General features: G+C 50.0%; 1 protein-coding gene across 2 annotated transcripts in view; it reads left to right on the top strand.

Moving 5' to 3' along the window:
* The window catches only part of MBOAT2 (membrane bound glycerophospholipid O-acyltransferase 2), a gene marked incomplete at both ends in the record, with an annotated part of 111,263 nt that overhangs the window by 75,982 nt on the left and 18,467 nt on the right, over positions 1 to 16,814 (top strand). Inside the window, 3 exons of one of the 2 annotated variants that reach the window (XM_080711466.1) lie at positions 495 to 590; positions 11,638 to 11,693; positions 16,695 to 16,749. In XM_080711466.1, the coding sequence (XP_080567592.1) occupies positions 495 to 590; positions 11,638 to 11,693; positions 16,695 to 16,749 (207 nt within the window). The remainder of the gene's footprint in view (positions 1 to 494; positions 591 to 11,637; positions 11,694 to 16,694; positions 16,750 to 16,814) is intronic. The other variant, XM_080711467.1, reaches the window with a different exon arrangement.

The raw sequence follows: 16,814 nt of genomic DNA, 5'->3' as shown, positions 1-16,814 counted from the left end.
AGATAGGGCCTCATGTAAGTCGCCGGGGGTCTCACCAAGTCGCCGAGACTGGCCGCGGCAACAGATCCTCTCCCGACCTTCCAAGTACTGGGGTTACAGGCACGCACTGCCACGTGTGGCTTTTGTTAAGCATCTGTTTAATATGTATCTGGACTAAGTATTCATGCACTCAATTTTGTTTTCTAAAAAGCAGAAATCAATAGAACAAATACCAGTAATCATATTTTTGTGTTTGTGATCACGACTTTCAGATATATAATTTAATGTATGGATGTCTTTCAGCAGGAAAAAAAATAAAGGTCATAATTAGGAGCATCTGTCACTGAAGGTGCGTCCCAGTGAACGGGCAGGCCCTGGTGAGCAGTCCATCCTTACTGAAGAGCAGACTCGTCCTTTAATTGCTGAGCCATCCCATGTAGTTAATTAATTACTTTAAAATGTACTTGGCAAGATGAACCTTTATCTTCGCTGACCTGCTGATTCTTCTTTTCCAGGTACTGCTTTGTGTTTGCTTTGGGATACCTCACAGTGTGCCAAATCACTAGAGTCTATATCTTTGATTATGGACAATACTCTGCTGATTTTTCAGGGTAAGATTAATACTTTGATTAAGTAGCGCAATTTCATCTATCTAGTAGTTAAAAGACTAAATACAGTTGCATTTAGTAGTTTCGGTGAAAAGCTATTCAACATTTTAATTGAAAGTTTTCTGTGAATTATAAGAATTTTTCTTCTTGTAATTGGCCTTTTATAATGCTATATGTCATAAAAACAAACACTCTGAATATATAGCAGTTAAATTTCTTAAGCAACGTTATGGTATTGAAAGCATTTAGATTATGATAATTTCAATAGTTTATAATTATTGAAAGTAACCCCCCCTTGAGCTTGACTTCCCCTTTCCTCCCTCCCTTCCTTCCTTCCTTCCTTCCGCATCAGTGTCAACAGAATAGTGGGAATGGCTTCAGGTTCTGCAGCTTCATGGGGCGCATTCCCTCCCTGGCCCTGGACAGGCCTCTGCCCTGAAACCAGCTAACCACCTTGTGTTTGGGGATCAGGGCCGCGCCAGCCCTTATGCCCTTAGCAAGACTTTGGGGAAATAGGAACTCTCAGATCCTGGTGATGGCTATGTGAATTGGTACCGTCACTATGGAGACCAGTATGGAGGGTTCTCGGAAGACTAGGAAGGGAACCACAAAGAATATAAATCAGAATACTATAACACATGCACACATATCCATGTTTGTAGGAGCACGATTCACTGTAGCCAGATTACGGTATCAACCCAGGTAGCCGTCCATAGACGAATGGGTAAAGAAGATGGTGTGTCTGCATCATAAGTTTTATTAACGATGTCATTGGCAGGAAAATGTATGGAACAAGGGAAGATTGTGCTGAGTGAGACCACCCAGCTGCAGAGAGTGGGAAGTTTTCTCTTTATGTGGAAGCTGGAGAGAAAACAGGAAACCAGAGGGACTTGAGATAAAGGAGGAGGGTGAGCAGCAGAGTGGGGGACTGAGGCTGGGGGACAGCCGCTGACCTCGCCAAAGAGGGAGGGAGGGGCGGAGGTGCAGAGGACGCACCAAGGCTGTGTCCCCGCCCGCCCGTGTCGGTGATGCTCACTGGGACGCAGTCAAGTCCACCACCCAGAGGACCTGGGGGCGTGGCCTTGGCACCTTGGAGCCAGGGGAGGTGGAGACTCTGAACCTTTTTTTTCCTGTGTGTCGGTCCTGGTAGCTCTCTCCACTGAATAAAGAATACAAACCTGCTTCTGTGTTAGTTTCAAGTGATCTGGATAGCATAGTAATGACTAGTAAGTCTAATTTAAGAATAAGAAAATTGGGAAAAAATAAATTATAATATCCCTTGGGAAATTGTTCAACAATAGAAACGGCCAACATTGCATGAGAAAAATCATTCCTGTGAAACAGGAAAGTTTTAGAAGTTGAAGTATCTTTTTCTCCCAAGTGAGATTAAAGTGGACTTCACTATGCAGGTTTTTCAATAAGATTGGATGAAAGGAAGTTGTGTCCAAAACAAACAAGGGAAGCCACCCCAAAACAAGAGAGCCCAGTGTACTGAGAAGGAGGTTCATCAGCAGACTGAGTGGGATTGAGGTGTCTGTTCAGCAGCAGAGGAGGGCAGCGCTGGCGTGATCACGGGAGCTTTTGAGGAAAACGGGCTGCTGAGCGAGGTCAGTTTACTGAACCACTGTGGAGGTCATAGTGAACGGCCACTATGGAGGTCATAGTGAGCGGCCATGTGGAGGTCATAGTGAGCAGCCACTGTGGAGGTCATAGTGAGCAGGTCACTGTGGAGGTCATAGTGAACGGTCACTGTGGAGGTCATAGTGAGCAATCGCTGTGGAGGTCATAGTGAGCGGCCACTGTGGAGGTCATAGTGAGCAGGTCACTGTGGAGGTCATAGTGAACGGTCACTGTGGAGGTCATAGTGAGCAATCGCTGTGGAGGTCATAGTGAGCAATCGCTGTGGAGGTCATAGTGAGCGGTCACTGTGGAGGTCATCGTGAACGGCCACTGTGGAGGTCATAGTGAGCGGTCACTTGGAGGTCATAGTGAGCGGCCACTGTGGAGGTCATAGTGAGTGGCCACTGCTGTCATTGGAGTATAATGAAATCAGGAACTAGAGTATAAAAGTGTCACACTCCAGAAAACCCCACCATCCTGGGAAGAGGCCCATGTGGGCCTTGTTCATCACGTGGTATTGACAGCTTAATCAATCAGCAATTGGGCCACAATAGAAAACTAAAATAATACAGTAAGGAAATGAAAAATAACAAACAGGAAAACTTCAGCAGTGCTGGCAAAGCCGTATTATATGAGAGAGAATTCAGAGCTTTGCATTAGTATAAAGTAGAAACAAAGATTCAAGAGTGCAGCGGTACCGAAGGCCTCTTGCTTGGTGTAGTTATGAATGTGGCCACACAGTCAGGCCGCGGCTGCCTGCACGCGGCCGCTGAGCCGTCCTGGGCGCCCATGCTGCGAGCCTTCCTCAGGCCGCGGAGCCAGGCGGTGGGCGTATGGGTCCTTCATTCCTGCCTCTCTTCTGGCCTCCTCGCTTTCGTATTTTGGGATCCCACACGATACTTCATTTAAAATTATTTTGCTTTAGTTCTTTAAACCACCAGAATTAATTTAGCATAACTCTTTTTGTTGTTGCTGTTGTTTGGGTACTGAGGTTCGAGCCCAGAAGCGTTCTACCTCTTAGCTGCACCTCCAGCCCCATTTTCTTTTTTCTTTTGAAGCGGGGTCTTGCTGTCTCGAGCCTGGCATCCTCCTGTCTCAGCCTCCAAGTCCCGGGATCCCAGGCATGCACGCCATGCTGGCTAACACAGCCACTGCATGCGCTGCTGGTGCAGATCTGTGTGGCCCGCCCCCCGCCTTCGGTTTGATCTAATGACCCCTTTCATTTCCTTCATCTGCCAGTCCACACTCCAGGCGTTGTCTAGTCCTTCAGCTAACATGCCCTGTCCTAGCTTGGGCCGGGCACCCTTGCTCACCAGCTGTGGGTGTCCTCACTCACACTGCCTGCTGTCCACGTGGTGGAGCCTCTGCCCGCAGGCAGCCAGGAGCCCGCCCCATCCTGCCGTGGCCCTCCCTCCTTCGGGCTCCTGGCACCTTCTTGAGTAAGTTGTGGTGAGTTGGAGCAGAGGCAGCTTGCCCTCGCGTCTCTCTGCTCACATGCTGTTGGCAAAGACTAGTTACATCGGCCCACAAATCAGAGAACTGTGTTTAAGCATTTTAATAAGCACCTATATTTGACATAGCTTAGAAATTTTGAAATTAAAAATTTTATTCTCAAACATTTAAGTGTAATTTTAAATATGTAAGCATGCATGTACAAGAAAGTACTATGGCATTTTTAGATACACAGTGTTTATAATTCTCCACTTTAAAGTACAGTTGTTATTGCTGGGCATGGTGGTGCACACCTGTCATCTTACTTGGTATGCTGAGGCAGGAGGGTTGCAAGCTTGAGGCCAGCCTCAGCAACTTAGTGAGACCTGTATTTAAAAAATAAATAGCCAGGCGAAGTGGCGCACACTTGTAATCCTAGTACTCGGGAGGCTGAGACAGGAGGATGGCGCAGATCTGAAGCCAGCCTCAAGCTACTTAGTGATGCTTTCTGCAACTTAGTGAGACCCTGTTTCCAAATAAAATGTAAACTAGGTCTGGGAGTGTAGCCCAGAGGTAGAAGGCCCCTGGGTTCCATCCTCAGTATTACATAAATAAATAAATAAATAAATAAATAAATAAATAAATAAATACACAAACAACCAGGCGTAGTGGCGCACACTTGTAATCCTAATACTTGGGAGGCTGAGACAGGAGGATGGTGCAGATCTGAAGCCAGCCTCAAGCTACTTAGTAATGCTCTCAGCAACTTAGTGAAACCCCCGTTTCCAGATAAAATATAAAATAGATCTGGGAGTGTAGCCTGGAGGTGGAAGGCCCTTGTCTGTGTTCCATCTCCAGTACCACAAAAAATAAATAAATAAATAATAAAAGGGCTGGAGGTATAGGTGAGTGGTAGAACACCCCTGGTTTCAATCCCCAGCACCAAATAAATAAGTGAAAATACAGTTTTTATCCGTTAGGAGGAAACATTTGACCACTATCACCAGTGAGCTGATAAAGACCAGACAGAGTAGAGTTATCTGAAGACCATTCGGACAGAATTAAATTGAAGAAGTCACTTTTTAAAATTGGGCACAGGAGAGAAAAGTGCCAGCCATTGGCGATGCCCCTGAGGAAGCACACGGTCCTGGGAGTGTGTATAACGGCCTGTGACAGCCCGTGAGCAGAAAAGACTAGTGTTACGCTGAGTGCTGGGCTCTGAGCACAGCCCGGCCGGCACACAGGGATGCCGGGAGCGTGGATGCTTCTGTACGCGACAGCCCTCTTGGCAGGAGTGCGCGCCCACACCATTGTGAGCGGCAGCGTGTGTTTAAACTGTTGGCGCCATGAAAGTGACTCCCTCTTTTTTTTTTTTTTTCTTAATTGGAGGTTGAACCTAGGGGAATTCTACTCCAAACTATATCCTCATTTATTTATTCATTTATTTATTTTTGTGGCCATAGGGATCATTCTATCGCTGAGCTACACCCTCAGCCCCATTTTAAAATTTTTATTTTGAAACAAAGTCTCACTAGGTTGATCAAAGTCTCACTACTTGCTGAGGCTGTCCCCAAACCTGAGACCCTCATGTCTCAGCCTCCGATTGTACAGGGATTATAAGCATGCACCACCACTCCCAGCGTAGTGAGACCCTCCACAATTTAGTGAGACCCTGTTTCAAAATAAAAGAATAAAATAGGGCTAGTGGTATAGCTCAGAGGTAGAATGCCCCTGGGTTCAATCTACAGTACCACAAAAAAGGGAAAAATAATTGTAAATCTTTGTGTCGTACATAGAATGGTACTTGAGAAATAGCCTATTTATTTAGATAGTAAAGTTCAGTATTATAAAGATAGTAATTCCTCTCAAGTTAGTCTGACAATGTAACACAGTTAAAGATGAGGTTTTGAGGGAAATAAGATAAATTGAAAAGTTTGTCTAGAAGAGTAAGTGCTCGAGACTAGTAAATTCAATATAAAAACGTGCCACTGTCTATAAAGCATAGGAATCGACATAGGAATAGACAAACCACGGAAGCCACATAGGACCTAGAAACAGACCCCGGCACTTAAATAAAACTACAGAACAGCAGCGATGGAATCGTAAATCTGTGGGGAGAGCCTGGCTCAGTTCTTTAATGCAGGCTGGGATTTTGGAAAGAGAAAAGAAAGGTCCTTGCTTCACTTGTGAAGGAACAGACCGTGGATGGAAGCCAGGGTGGTTTTTCTGGCCGAAAGACGGTGTATTCTGACGGGCACGTGGTGGTTTCTCTGGTGCCAAAGGGACAGCTCCGTAAGTCCAACCAGAAAAGATGTGACATACGCCCGCCCCAGCCGAGCAGGAGTCCGGCTCGTGCGGCCTGGCCCTCCGGGTGTGGGTCCTGAGCGGGCGATCGCTCGCAGGCGCTCGGGATGGCGGCGCGGTCCAGCACACGCGCTGCTGGGCCTGAGGCCGGGAGCTCCGGGTGTGAATGTCGTTTTCATCCGTTTCGGCAGCCCCTTCAAGTCCGGAGCCTAATTTTAGACGTGTTTTTGTGGCTGTGAAATGAGTCACAGAGGCCCCTTGCTGCTCTGTCTGGCCTCCTCGCCTGAGTCTGCGCACCAGGAGCTGCTGTGAGGCGCGTGGTGTCAGGTGCCCAGCGCCTGCAGCCTCTGTCCACTTGTCCTGCCCATCCTGTGGGAGCGCCTCCCAGCCCCGCGCCGGCATTGGCTACAGGAAACATCCTGTCTCCTGCTGCGGCTCAAGTTCAAGTTTCCACGAGTAAACAGACGCGGGTCTGTTTATGCCTCGCCTGCCTCTTCCCGCCCTCCTGGCCCTTCCCCTGGCTTCATGTATGTTCACTAGCAGCGTAGGATAAAGCATAGGAAGCAGCCTGCCATAGCATCTAAGAGAAACAGCAGCGCTTCCTCAACACCGGCTGTGGAGCCCTCCCCCGGCCCGGCCAGCCTCCGCCCCTTCTTCCTTCCTTCTTACTGTTCATCCTCTCGTCTGCTTGAAGGGTTTCCAACAGATCCACGTGTGAGACCTCCCGAGTCTCAGGCCTGGATTAGACGACTCTCACTTATTTTCGCCTCAGCACTGAGTGTGAAATTTCCTTCCTCTCCCCACACACTTTCAGATATCTCACTTAACATTTATGTAGTTAACAGAAGTTCTCCTTTATCCATGAGAGATACCCCGCAGGGATGCCTGGAACCACACAGATAGTAACCAGAGCCTCTATATAGAATATATAGCTACGATAAGCTTTTATATTCATTAAAGGAAACACGTCATAACTTCTCTTTGGAATATTCAAAATTCTAGCATGACTACTGTAGTTCTTTGGAGCCATCAAGTGAACCCTTATCAAGTAAAACAAGGGTTACTCCAGCTCAGGCACCATGACACCATGCCGGCTGACCCGCTACCCGAGGCATCGCAGCGCCAACAGCTTGGGTGTGCTGGACAGCGTGAGCTCATCGTGCTCAGAGAAGCACACGGCTTAACACTTAGGAATCATTCACGTCTCGAATCTTCCATTTAGTGTTTCTGACCATAGTTGTACACAGGGGGCTAAAGTGCAGAGAGCAGGCCCGCCGGCCGAGCTCGCGATCGCACCTGCAGGCAGAAGGCGGCTTGGACCCAGCTCCCGGTTAACTCTGTGGCCCCTCATTCCTGCAGCCCAGGTGTTTGGTACTTTGCTTTTCTTTTGGTCCCCATGACGCCGCCATCCCCATCTTATAGGGAGCAGCCGTTTTGAGGTGTGAACGGCTCTCGCTCTTGCACGGTGGCGAGTGGACAAGGCTTGTCTTCTGACCTGCGTGTGCTGTGCACAGGGCTCCTGTCATCTCGGGGGCCTCTGTGCTGGGCATCCCGAGCTGGGTGGCCCCCTCCCCTGCCCCCTGCATTCCTTCCCAGCCAGCCCCGTCCTCGGTTACCTGGGAAACACTCGGCGGTGTCCAGTCTCAAGTCTGGCGTCACTGTGTCACTGCATTTTCGGTCCTGTGGCCTGTACCTCCAGGGCACACCTGGAGCCGCTGGGCACACCTGGACCGAAGCCCAGGCCCTGTCCTCTTGCCTACCCCCACCCCCCGCGCGCGCGCATCTCGCGGTCTTTGTTGAGCTAGAGTCAGAGTGTTGCCATGTGCAACCGAGTCCCCCTGGCCCCGCCCTCCGCAGCTCGCGCTCACACTGCGCGGGCTGCCGGGCATCTCCATTGTGAGGCCGCCCCCGGCTCGAGCTGCTTTCACCCCGCTTGCGGTGCCCTGCTTTCCCTCGCTGCGCACCCTGTATTTAAGTGGCCGCTCGTTTACAGTCGCCTTTCTCCAGTGCTGCCCGTGGCGGCTTGGACTTCGTCGCGTTCGCGCTGTCCCCAGCGCCATCAGTGCTCTGTGCCGTGTGAGCTCCTTGGGTGCTGGGAGCCGGGACCAGCTCCCCCTCGCCTTTGCCAGCCGGCGAGGGGCGCGCGGCGGCTGAGGCGGACTGGCAGCTTGGCAGGCGTCCGGTGGAGTGTCCGTGGCCAGCCGCGCCCACCCCGCAGGTGCGTGTCGTGGCTTTGTAGGACTAACGCCGAGGATGCTTGAGTTAGCAGCGCCCGGAGACAGGGGACGCTCCAGAAAACAACTGTTCGTTTTTACCCTTCGCCCGCTGCTAGTGCCCAGCCACCATTCGGTTTTGCTTTGTGCTCGAACCACACTCCACTCTTCTTATTCTTTGTAGAGAAAATAAAGGTAAACCTTTCTTTTACTTTTCATTCTTGTTTCGTCTTAGTCTTCAGCATAGATTGCTAAAGTAGGACAGTGCCCCCGGCACAGTTGGAGGATGAAGTAAGAATAAGGGCTTGGTGGGAGCACTGGGGAAGGCACTGAGTAATATTTTTGAAAAGGGGGTGGGAGGCCAGTAAGTTTGGGGATCTATGGCTAGAGGTTTTTTTTTTTTAATTCTTTACCTCCGATGAGTCTTTTTTATATTTGCTGAAACTATCCCATCAGTTGATGTATTTTCCTGACTAGATTCTATATTTTCCCACATTCCTAGCAGAGTCTCGTTGAGAGAAAATATCTGTAATACAACTTTAATCCAGAGGTGCTGTCACTAGAAGGAAGAGGGAGCTTCTCCCCAGCCCGACCCAGGTTCCTGAGCCGCGGTGTCCCTGCCTGCCTCCTCTGGCTCCCAGCCTGCCCTGGGGAAGGGCGAGGTCACCCCAGACTCCCAGCGTCTGAGTCTGGCGGGGGCTTCACTGTCTCCCCCCCCCCCTGACAGGGCGAGTGGCCGCCTTCCCGTGGCTCTGCCGGCCCGCCCACCCCCGTGCCGTGCTGCTGCGTGCGCTCCCTGGCCTCTCCAGCCCGCTCTCCTCAGTTCCCTGGAGCCCATCCACCCCTTGCTAAACTTTTCCTGTGAGCCTTATTACCTTTGTTCTGAACACATATCAGTGTATAACTTTTCTCCTGTTCTTACATTCGCCGTCCTACTGGGGACAGGTTGGGCCAGAGCAGTAAAAGCTGGCTTAAAGCAAAGGGGATGTCAGGGCCGATGATCACCAGCAAAGGAAACAAAGGTGCGGCTCAGGCGTTTCCGCGTGGCAAGCAGCGCTTTGCTGCTGCACGCCAGCCTCCGAGGGTGGAGATGGCTGCGCTCCGCTCCGGCGAGGAGCTCGCGCTGCTTGTGGCAGGAGAGGGAGCAGATAGTCTCGGTGTGTATGACAATGTGTCCCGAGGTGAGAGAGGGCGCCGCAGGGAGCGGGACCCCAAAGGAGCAGTGATGGTCACCAAACGCCTGCCGGTCACTGCGGACCCTGCGCTGGGCACGGTTCTGCACGTGCTGTGCTGTGATGGGTGGTTAGCTGCCCCGCTGCATCCTCTCTAAAGACTAGACACTGCTGGGTGCACCTGAGCCTGAGATCCCAGCAGCTCAGAAGGCCGAGAGAGGGTCATAAGCTCCAGGCTAGCCTGGCAACTTAGCAAGACCCTGTCCCCAAATAAAAGATAGAAAGGGCTGGGGTGTAGTTCAGCGCAAGAGCCCCTGGGCTCCATGGGGAGTGGAGAGACTTTTAAAACAACCGCTGTCATCCAGTATATAAAATGACTACAAGCATGCAAGCACCTTAAAGGAAACCAGCTGCGGCCAGATGCAGCGTTTGCGGAGAGCAGAGGGCGTCCTGTGGGCCGGGAGAAGCTGAGTGAGTGGAGGAGCGGTGCTGGAGAGGCCATGCCCTGAGCTCCTGCTCCTCCCATCTCCGAAGGGTGCTGCCATTCTCCAGCCCCAAGGTCCTGAGCAGGTGTGTGAGGGTGTGGTGAGCCATGAGCTCTGAAAGCACGTCTGCGTGTCTTCAACAAATTGTGTGTGGGACCTGACGGCTGCTCGTGCCCCTGGGCTGACGCTGACAGCAAGGGTCCCAGCACGCACCACCCCTGTGCAGCAAGGAAGGGTCAGAGGTGGGGGCGGCAGGGGCATCAAGCCTCGCCCACCAGCCATGCTGCTGCCAGCAGAGGCAAATACATGGAGAAATGCTGGTGCGATGGCACGTGCCTGTCCTGTCATCCCTGGACTTGGGAGGCTGGGACAGGAGGATTGAGGTTCAAGGCCGCCTCAGCTACTTAGTGAGGCCCTCCACAACTTCGTGAGACCCTGTTTCAAAATAAAGAATAAAAAATAGGGCTGGGGGTGTAGCTCAGAGGTAGAATGCCCCAGGTTCAATCCATAGTACTGCCAAAAAAAAAAAAAATAGATATAAAGTTACCTAAGATTGATTGCTCTTTAGGACTCTGTAAGCAGAGGCAGTGGTTGAAGGATAAAATGTGCTAGACATGCAGTGCACACCTAAAATCCTGGTACTTGGGCAGCTGAGAGAGGAGGGTCACAGGTTCAAGGCTAGCCTCAGCAACATGATGAGACCCCCAGCAACTTAGCAAGACCCTGTTAAAAACTAAAAAGGAGCCGGGAATGGCGGGGCACATCTATAAATCCTAGTACTTGGGAGGCTGAGACAGGACGATAACAGGTTTAAGGATAACCGCAACAACTTAGACCCTATTTCGAAATAAAAAAATAGGGCTGGAGTGCAGCTCAGAAATCGAATGTCCCTGGGTGCAATCCCAATTCCGAAATAAGTAAATCACAGAGGGCTGGGATATAGCGGGAGGCAGAAAGCTGGGTCCATTCCCAGTACCAAAAAAGTAAACGTGGTGCATCTTGGGGTCTTTTCTCTTGAGGTTTCGGTTGGGCCCAGGACCTTGTGCATGCTAGCACAGAGGACTCTGCCACACAAGTCCTATCTTGCCGTTTTCTTACCTGGTTGATTTATTTATTTTTCTGAGTTAGCTGCTTGATTAGAATAGCCACAAAATAGGAGAAAAAGACTACCATTCTCTTAGTTGTAGCATGCTTCTAAAGTCCTTTTTTCTTTAAAATATGCCACATTTCCTGTACTCTAAATTGGAGGTTCTCAAACTAATTTGGCTTACCACTCCCTTTTCAGAAACAAAATCACTGAGCCTCTCCTGGAAACTACCTTCATTAAGCACATAAACAGAAAAGACAACTTGGCCTTCTTTGGCGTGTCTCTTGCTCCAGTGCCCCACTTTTAGGACCCTGGGCGGCCTTGCGTGCCAGGCTTGATAGTGCCACTCAGCGGCCGAGGCTGGCCTGCCCGCTTGTGGGGTCTGTCCTCTCCCTCCCCAGCCAGTACGGCTCCACCCTCACCCTTCCCTCCCACACCTAGTCTCCTGTGGACTTCCCTTTCCCACCCTACCTGGCGCCTTTGCTGGCACAGGGCGGCGGGCGGCGTGCTGAGGACACTGGGCTGTCCGGTGCTGCACACCCCGGCCGCCCACCTGCCCACCCGTGGGCCTGGAGCAGGGGTCCACCACCATCTCCTACGCCTTCCCCAAGCACAGAGCCCTGGAGTTTCTTTGAAACCCCTTTTGTAGACTTGTAAGCAGGACGACCCTTTCTCGTAGATCTTAAGCATGGTGTCAGCCTTCTTCATGTAAAATATTTGCTTTTTGTCTTGTCACAGCCCAATGATGGTCATTACCCAGAAGATCACTAGTTTGGCTTATGAGATTCATGATGGTAAGAATTCTGGAATTAATTTTTCATTGCTGAAACTAATCCCATTCAGATCATCTTTGCTGAGACGCTGCCACCACCTTTGCTCCCTGTAGTGTAGGGAAGGGACGGAGCCGGCGGGGCCGTGGGGGCTGGGATGCTGGCCTGTGTCTCCTCCTCGCTTGTTCACCTGGGCGGTCCAGCAGTCGGGATCTTGGGCCAGCCACGTGACCCACGCCAGTGAGGCAACCTGAGATACAGAGGAAATAGACCTTTGGTCTGAATCAAATTTGACTAGTTCTAATTTCATCTCTGACTTCAGTGCATATTAAAACTTGTATATTTCTCCTACCCCTTTACTCATACATACATACATGTTGACATATTTTTAGTAAAAATAATTTTATATTTTATAATTCCAGTTTCTGAACACCTAGTCGTGGGCTATGTGAGCAGTCAGGACTTTGAGTCATAAAGTTAGGCTCTGCTCTTTTCCAAGCGGGAAGGAGCCTCCCTGCTCGAAGGCATCTGCCAGCCCAGCCTGTGCACCCGCCCTGTGCCCACTCCCCAGCCAGCTCCTCACCCAGGACTGGCCTCAGCACCGCTACGAATGGCCCTGTTGCTACCAGTAAGCAAAACTAACTACCTAGGTTTTTTTTTTATTTTTAACGAAATGGAGAGAATGAATAGATGACTTTTTTAAAACCTTGCGTACCTGTTTACTGAGTGTGCACATTCAGTACAGCTCTGCTTCCGCCCTTCATGAAGCAGCGTGTCCCCACCCTAGACTGTTTCCACAGAGGCGCAGCACGGTGCCACGTGGACTCGGGTGCTGTTTCTGCTGCTCCGGGCCTCTCATCTGTAAACTCACAGTATGGTCCACTTGGGAGGGCCTTTTCATGGATTATCATTGTTATGTGGTAACAGTTCTTGCATCCTGAACAGTGAAGTGGGTAGAACCCCCCCGACCCAGGCACTAGACAGGAGGCATGAAGCATACTGGTGATGCTGTGGGTGAAAGCATGTAGTGATCCTCAGTGCTAGGACTTCTGCATCATGCTGATGCCAAGCCCAGGACTGGAAAGAAACAGGAAGGTCACAGATCAAGGGTACCATTTTGTCTATAAGTCCAAAAGCATCTGATGCCAGTATTATATTCAACTCAGAACTAAAGTACAGCAGAGCCCCTTCTGTGTCCTGTCCTTTCAACTAGATTTGGTGGCAGTAGTCTTTTTAGATAAATTAGCCCTGGCAACATTGGAAGAATTCAGAACCTTTAGCTTTGGTCTTTTTTTTTTGGGGGGGGGGTGAGGGTGGTACTAGGGGCATTCTACCTTTGAGATGTACTCCAGCCCTTTCTATGTTTTTTGGAAATGGGGTCTTGCTGAGTTGCTGCGGCTGACCTTGAACCTGCGATCCTGCTGTCTCATCCTCTCAGGTACTGGGATTGTAGGCCTGCACCACCAGCTAGACCCTTTAGCTTTGCAAAATGATTTCTGCTATAGTTTGATTCAGTCGTCCTACCAGACAGTCCCCTACAGACCGGCCACAACCCATGCCACTGCCGCTTCACGCTTCAGGGCTGGATTGACTCCTGTCTAGCCCGTGTGTCTTAGCAGCCTTACAAAGGAGGGCCTCCTTATCTGTGCCAGGGACCCCAAGCCCATCTTCATTTGGGGACTCGGGGGACTCAGCATGTAGTTGGATTCATGTTTAACATGTATTACAGTGGAGATTCCAAGCAAAGTTAGGGAAAGCAAAAGTACTTCTGGTGAAGTCTAAAGAGACCAGGTACAAATTTCCAAGAACTGCCTCCTGGAGGAGTTCCAGGAAAACCAGGGTGCTGGATTCCCTGAGCACCAAGTTGTGACAGTTCCCGAGAAGTGTTGTCTGCCAGGGACGTTGTCTGGAGACTCGCCCGCTGCAGCATGTACCAACCAGCTGTACAGAGCAGTATGTACACAGACACTGGACAGAAGGAGCATGTTGTAGGGCGCTCGGACGGTTCATCAGCTGAGCTCCTGGGCCCCGGCCATGGCATGGCGGTCTCAGCCTGTGGCCACGCTCCGTACTGTCTGCTGGTTCTGGGCTTTCCTGGGGCTGTTTCTCAGCTTCCAGCCCAGCAGGAATGCTCATCAGAGCAGATTCAAAGTGCAGATGTTCTTTGATCTGGGGATACTTTTAGGCATGGTTTATTTGTTACTGGGAATTGAACCCAGGGAGGGTCTACTTCTGTGCTGCACACCAGCCCTAGTTTTATTTTTTGAAACAGAGCCTGGCTAAGTTTCTGAGATTGGCCTCAAACCTGGAATCCTGTCTCAGCTTCCCAAGTCCTGGCATTGCAGGTGTGTGCTGCTGAGCCCAGCACAGGCAGGATCTTAACACACTTGACTCTCACAGAAGTGCGCCTCCCACACCCTCTGGTCTGGAGTCACAGGCCTGGACATGCTGAGGCCTGGGAAGGTGACTAGTGCCAGGGTCACGTGTGGCCTGCAGTATGAGCACGCCCGTCCCCTCGCTAGCAGCGAGCTTCTGTGCTTCACGGGAGGAGAGGAGCTGCAGCCCAGCCGGGGCGCTTTCCTGACGCCAGAGTGGGAGACGCCCTGGACTGCATAGTTACATTAGACTAGACTTTTAGCTTTAAAAACTGATGTTTTCTCTTTAATCTGGTTTGGGTCATTCTGTTTAAGTACACTGAGAAGAAAGGCTGGGCTGTCGCACAGGTGGGTTTTAACATGAAGTTGTTCTGTGAAAATCTATCTATATTCTATGTCTCCTTTCTTTGACTAGTTTGCTGTTTTAAAATAATGGCCTGTCTGGTCAACATAGAAAATTAAGCCAATACAGAAGCCCATCTCTAGCAAACTCTTCAAAATGCTGCATAAGACAACAGAAGTTTTATACGTAGCAGAGCTTCACATCCCCGGTGATGGTGCTACATGGCCTTCCTGGTGCAACAGAGAGAAATAAAAAGGATGAGGAGGGCTTTTTTTTAAAGTACCGATCCTTGTTTCCAAACATAGCCCTGTCGTGTGTGTGTGTGTGTGTGTGTGTGTGTGTGTGTGTGTGTGTGTGTGTGTGTCAGGAGGAAGTGGGCTGTCCAGGGGTACCCCCTGGGCTTCCCTCCTGGTTGTACTTTACCTTTCCCTCATCTTTAGTCTTAAGTATTTTTCTTTCTTTCTGATGACAAAAAGTACGTATATACTCACTGAAGGAAATTTGAACAATACAAAGAAAACAAATGAAAAATCCTTTGTATTCTCCCCAGAACCGCTAAGAGCAGACTTTCTTGTTAACATTTTCTTCTTTCTTTATCTTCTTCTGAGGCCCGTTTTCTTTTTATATGATTGTGAAGAGAAGGAAACGTACAGCTATTTCCCCATTTCCTAATTGCTGTATTGGACATCATCACTTTCCATCCGTGCGGTGTGGAGGGCTGTGGTCCTGCTTGTCGCGGATCTCAGACCACACCTGTTTCCTTCCGTCCTGGCGTGAGGCAGAGCCGCTCCAGAGCGTCGCCGCGGCCTGCAGACTTGCAGCCGAGGCGGGTCCCCAGCTGCGTGCGCCTGCTCCTGCTCGCTCTCCCAGGGCGTGCGTGCTGCAGAGCCAGCCCTTCCTCTGCCTTCCCTCCGATGCCTAGTGCAGTTCCGGGGACATTTGAAGACTATAATATTTTATTCTCATCATTGCTTGTGTACATATAGTAGCATAAATCTGTGTATATGCCCTAATTGACATATATGGTATATAGTCTCATGTTTTCATTATTAATTCTAAGTGTTTTAAAAATTCATTATTAATCATGAACTTAATTTTTTTTTTTTTTTTTGTGGTATGGGGGGTGGAACCCAGGGGCTTTCTACCTCCGGACTATACTCCCAGACCTATTTTTATTTTATTTGGAAATAGAATCTCATTAAGTTGCTGAGAGCCTCACTCAGTAGCTGAGGCTGGCTTCGAACCTGCGCGCTCCTCCTGTCTCAGCCTCCCAAGTACTGGGATCACAGGCGTGCACCACCACGCCTGGCTCGAACTTAATGTTTTATATAATGTTTTATATAATTTATATTTTTTCTCTTTTTCTCTTTTTTTGTTACTAAGGATTAAACTTGGGGGCCTTTTCCCTCTGAACTATTAATTTTTTTTTTTTTGAAACAGAATCGTGCTAAGCTGCTGAGGTTGGCCTCAAGGCTGCCGCCCCTGTCTGCACAGCCGAGTGCCAGGACTGTGTGGCTGCTCCTGGTTGGGTGGCCCTTTGTTGAATTACTGTGAGAGTAGGGAAGCCACTGCTCTGTTGAGATGCTAGTTTATAGTGCTGATGTTTCGTCATTTAAATCATCCAGCAATCAGAGTTGGGGGGGTTACTGGGGATCAGACCCTGAGATACTCTATCACTGAGCTGCGCCCCCAAACCTTTATTAATTTATTTAGATATAGGGTCTCAATTGCGCAGGCGGGCCTCAGACTTGAGATTCTCCTGTCTCAGCCTCCGGAATCGTTGAGATGACAGGTGTGTGCCCTATGCCCTACCAACCATTTAAGAAAATATTTTAATGCCCTTTTTTGGAAAAGTCATAGCATTTACTGTTAGGAATATTACAGGTTCATCCCAATGTGGTCACACACACTTGTAATTCCTGGGAGACTGAAACAGGAAGATCGCAGGTTCAAGGTCAGCCTTAGCAACTTAGCCAGACCCTGTTTCAAAATAAAAATAAAATGGACTGGAGGTATATATTGGAGGTAGAATGGCCCTGGATTCAGTTCTTCGCCCGCCTGATCGCCTTTGGAGAGAAGACAGATTAGTGGCTCCCGTTTCCTGGCAGTGTGCTCCTCCTCTCACAGACCCAGACTCTGTGTTACACATGGTCTTTTCACATGATCGAATCTGTGTTGCCGTGGGCAGGGGGCGATCATCAGATCACAGCTGGGGAGGTAGCAGGACCCGAAGGGATGCGAGCGACGGGAAAGCGCCACTCCTGCGAGAAGCCGTGTCTGATAAAGCCACCTGTTTCTGTTTCTCAGGGATGTTTCGCAAGGATGAAGAACTGACCCCGTCACAGAGGGGTTTGGCTGTAAGGTACGTGTCTGTATATCGCGCCCCGCGTGTCTGTGCCATCCCTGCTAGGACACCGCACTCGTGCG

This window comes from Muscardinus avellanarius (genome assembly GCF_963383645.1).
Source record: "Muscardinus avellanarius genome assembly, chromosome: 15".
NCBI classification, from domain to species: Eukaryota; Metazoa; Chordata; class Mammalia; order Rodentia; family Gliridae; genus Muscardinus; species Muscardinus avellanarius.
This window is presented reverse-complemented; position numbering and strand designations above follow the sequence as displayed.